Here is a 3651-nt window from a genome sequence, read left to right as displayed (position 1 = left end):
GAGCCAGCAGCTGACAGCTTTCAGGACCAGAGTCCCTGCCCCCCATCTCTTACTGGTCCCTCCCAGCTGTGTACCTCCACCCCATTTCAGGCCCACCCATCCCCAGGCACCTCTGCTCAAGGCAGGACCCCTTAGTGATGGAGGCTCTGGGTCCCCAGGAGGTTGGTGACATGCAGGCCACACTGAGTCAGACCTGCTGCTGCTCCAGGAGCACAGGCCTGGCCTCAGCCCTTCCCACAGTCTCTGCTGTGGGGCTCCTGCCTTGCCTGCTTGACCCAGGCCACTTCCTGTGAGAACAGGCCTTTGGAGTTGGGTCTGCAGTTCTTGCTCTCGGGTCATATGTGATCTTATTCACCGGCTCATTTTCAGGGTGAGGAGGTTCAGTGAGGGGCAGAGGTTGGCTGGGATTCACCTTCCCCGGCCTCACACCAGGCTCTGTGCCCCTGCCTTCCCTCTGAATTCTGCCCTCAGTACCTGCTCCTGGAAAGGACTCAGCCCAGGAAGACAGTTATGATGAAACTGGTGAGGAGCATGGGGAGGATCCAGGTGATGTGCTTGATGGCTGTGGCCGAGGACTTCACTGTAGGGGGGCCCGTGGTCAGTGATGCTGCAAGGAGAATAAGGGTGAAGCCCTTGTCCAGACCCCAAACTCAGCAGATGCCGCCTCAGCCCCCCTGACCCAGGTACCCCTACTATGCAGCCTGTTTGCACCCACATGTGGAGGCCCTTGTGACAGGTCCTCAGGCGAGATGGGAGGGAGGGAGGAGCCCAGTCCCCATGGGCTCTGACAGCTAATGGGGAAGCAAGATTTCCAACAGAGTCTCTCATCCTGCTGTGACATCAGAGACGGTGACATCAGGATGGAGTCCTCAGGAGCTGACAGTAGAGGTGCTATTGACAGATTTCCAGAAGTAGGACTGGTGACATTTAAAAGAAGGCTCTGGAAAGAGGGAATATTAGTAGTCTCTGAAACATGTTTAGTGAATAGCTAACTGCAAGTTGCCTTTGAACAGTAGAAAAGGAAATACTAAATTTTATTCTTATGGCAAGGAGAGGGTCAATTTTATACTTTGGGGTCTATGTAATTTTTTTTTTTTTTTTTTTGTATCTTGTACTCTAAAAATGGTGAGAAATTTTAATCCAAACAGAGAGATAATATATCTAACTTGACTAAAATGAATAAATAAATAAAGAAAGCATAAGAATGTATTAAAAAGAAAGAAAGAAGGAATAGTAAGAATGAGACTGGAATCACAGAGATGCTCTCATGTTTAGGATCAGTGAGAATCCATGTCCAACAGTACAAAGGCCTGTGCTGTGAGGAGACACACCAGGAGGTGGAAGACGAAGGAGGATGACAGAGCATCCCTGGGCCATTGTTCTCCCAGGACAGCTCACCTCTGACGGATCATTTTCACAAACACACACACACACAGAGGGGTGGGTCCATGTCACCATGTGAGAACTACCACTTTCTCCTACTCTTCTCACTTACCTGTGGCCTTCAACATTTTCTTGCAGTGCTCCAAGAAAGCCTGAAAACAGAGCCAACAGTCTCCCCTGGAGACCTTCTTGAAGAAGTCGGTCACAGCTCTGCTATTCTCCCACTTCTGTTTCATCTCCCTCCCTCCAGGATGATGCACTCTCCAGCGTCCATTGTCCACATCAAAGGAGAGGCACAGTGGTCCATTGAAGCCAAACTGCCAGGATCCATTGATGAGTCCGTTATCTTCTCGCCAGCATGTCAGCCTGGCCTGCAGGGTCAGAGGGCCTGACCCCACCGAGGAAAAGAAAGAGCTCAGCCTCTGAGCTTGACAGATTCTTTGCCCCACCTGGGTCCACATCCCCTGGGCCCAGCTAATCTGGCCCTGGCCTCTCCTGCAACAGCTGCTCTTTCCACTGGACTACTAGGGAAGGACAATATCCTTTTTTTTTTTTTTTCCTCCCAAAAACAGTAGATGCAGCTAAGCCCCCAGTCTACTCCTCCTGCATTTGGACTTTCTATGTGTTTATGTGTTTCTCCGGTGTAACGTCAGGCATCTGCTCCTTGAGCAAGTCTCCAGTGTCTCCGAGTGTGTGAGTCGGAGACTGTGCTTCCCTGGCATTCATACTTTTCACTTCCTCTCCCAATGGACTCACGTACTTGATCTTAGCTGTACCACAGTCACAGGAGAGAAAGACCTTTTGATCAACTTCTCCTGGAACCTCACACCATGGCTGACCATCTCTGGGTCGAGAATCGATGGTGAAATTATCGGAAAGAGAACGAGGGTCTGTAAAGGCAAAACACAGTGAGGATGCGGTTGGGGAAAAAGACCCTGAGGCCCCTTCCCCCAGTTATGTGAGAGCAGAGTAAAGTGCAGGGCTGGGCTGACAGAGCAATGACACCCTACAACACACACCATACAGCCAGTGCCCCTCCTCTCCTTGTGGAAAAGGAGGAGTCCCCTGCCTGGCAAATTTCACACTTCCTGGGTGTGTCCCCTTGTCCACCAGGTCCGATCCCAGCATCATAACCTTTGCAGAGACGTGCCAGGATGCTATGCAGGAAAAGCCTAGATGACAGCGGGCTGTCAGAATCTAACTCCATGTCCTGTGAGAGATGGGGAGCCTGAGGGGATGCTCCTGAGGAAGCAGGATCACAGGCAGAGGGGCAAAGAGGTGACAGGTGAGCACAGAACCCCAAGTTGGAGAAGGAAGAGTTTATAATTACGGGTCACAGGAGAAAGACGCCACGTCCCAGTGAGGAGGGCCCTTTCATCACCACAGCAAGTGCAGAAGTCCTTCCATACTCTCCCGATGAGCCACATGGTTATTTACTGGGGCAACTAACTCCAATACTTTGGCCACCTGATGCGAAGAACTGAGTCACTGGAAAAGACCCTGATGCTGGGAAAGATTCAAGATCAGAGGAGAGGGGATGACAGAGGATGGGACAGTTGGATGCCATCACTAATGCGATATACATGAGTTTGAGTAAGCTCTGGGAGTTGGTGATGGACAGGGAAGCCTGGCGTGCTGCAGTCCATGAGGTGGCAAAGAGTCAGACATGACTGAGTGACTGAACTGAACTGGAAGTGCAGAAGGAGAAATTACTCCCACACTCATATGGGACCCAGTGTGTTACTAACACCACACACAGGAACGGTAGCATGATCATGGCCCCCGTGCTGTGAAGTGATGCTCCAAGGACCAGGCAATTAATAGACACCTGTCTCAGGTCCTGCTAGCAGTGGTTGTCTCTGGGTCCACAGATCCACTCAGTGTCCATTGCACACGTCCTGGACTTCTGACATGAATGCACAGTCTGTGTTGTTAGTAAACTGCCATGGGTGAGGTACCAGAGTCGTGGATTCCACATTCATTCTTCTCACCCTGACTCCCCATCCCCCGATAGTACATGGAGACAGTATCACTCCTGGAGGAAATAATGGAAACGAGTACCAACCTACAATCTCCCTAGGCCTGCAGAGCTCTGGTCCCTATCTTATCTCCACTGAATTACCACTGAGGTCCTAGGTTCCCTCTAATGGTACATATGACACATTTCAGGCTTCACAGACCCTAGGTCTCTGCTGCAACTGCTGTCCTGGCACAAAAGCAGTCACAATTGATGAATGATGAGTGTGGCTAGACCTGCTTCTTGGGCAG

General features: G+C 50.9%; 1 protein-coding gene across 1 annotated transcript; it reads right to left on the bottom strand.

Moving 5' to 3' along the window:
• Positions 1–483: 483 nt before the first annotated feature.
• Positions 484–2899, bottom strand: LOC113898559 (UL16-binding protein 3-like). The gene is made up of 2 exons (XM_027551826.1): positions 1496–2899; positions 484–607 (listed from the first exon to the last, which is right to left on the bottom strand). The coding sequence occupies exons 1-2, from the start codon at positions 1842–1844 to the stop codon at positions 492–494; spliced, it is 465 nt and encodes a 154-aa protein (XP_027407627.1). The 5' UTR covers positions 1845–2899; the 3' UTR covers positions 484–491.
• Positions 2900–3651: the final 752 nt, after the last annotated feature.

Source organism: Bos indicus x Bos taurus, chromosome 9, assembly GCF_003369695.1.
Source record: "Bos indicus x Bos taurus breed Angus x Brahman F1 hybrid chromosome 9, Bos_hybrid_MaternalHap_v2.0, whole genome shotgun sequence".
Classification (NCBI taxonomy): Eukaryota; Metazoa; Chordata; class Mammalia; order Artiodactyla; family Bovidae; genus Bos; species Bos indicus x Bos taurus.
The sequence above is the reverse complement of the archived record's forward strand: the minus strand, read 5'-3'. Positions and strand labels throughout refer to the sequence as shown.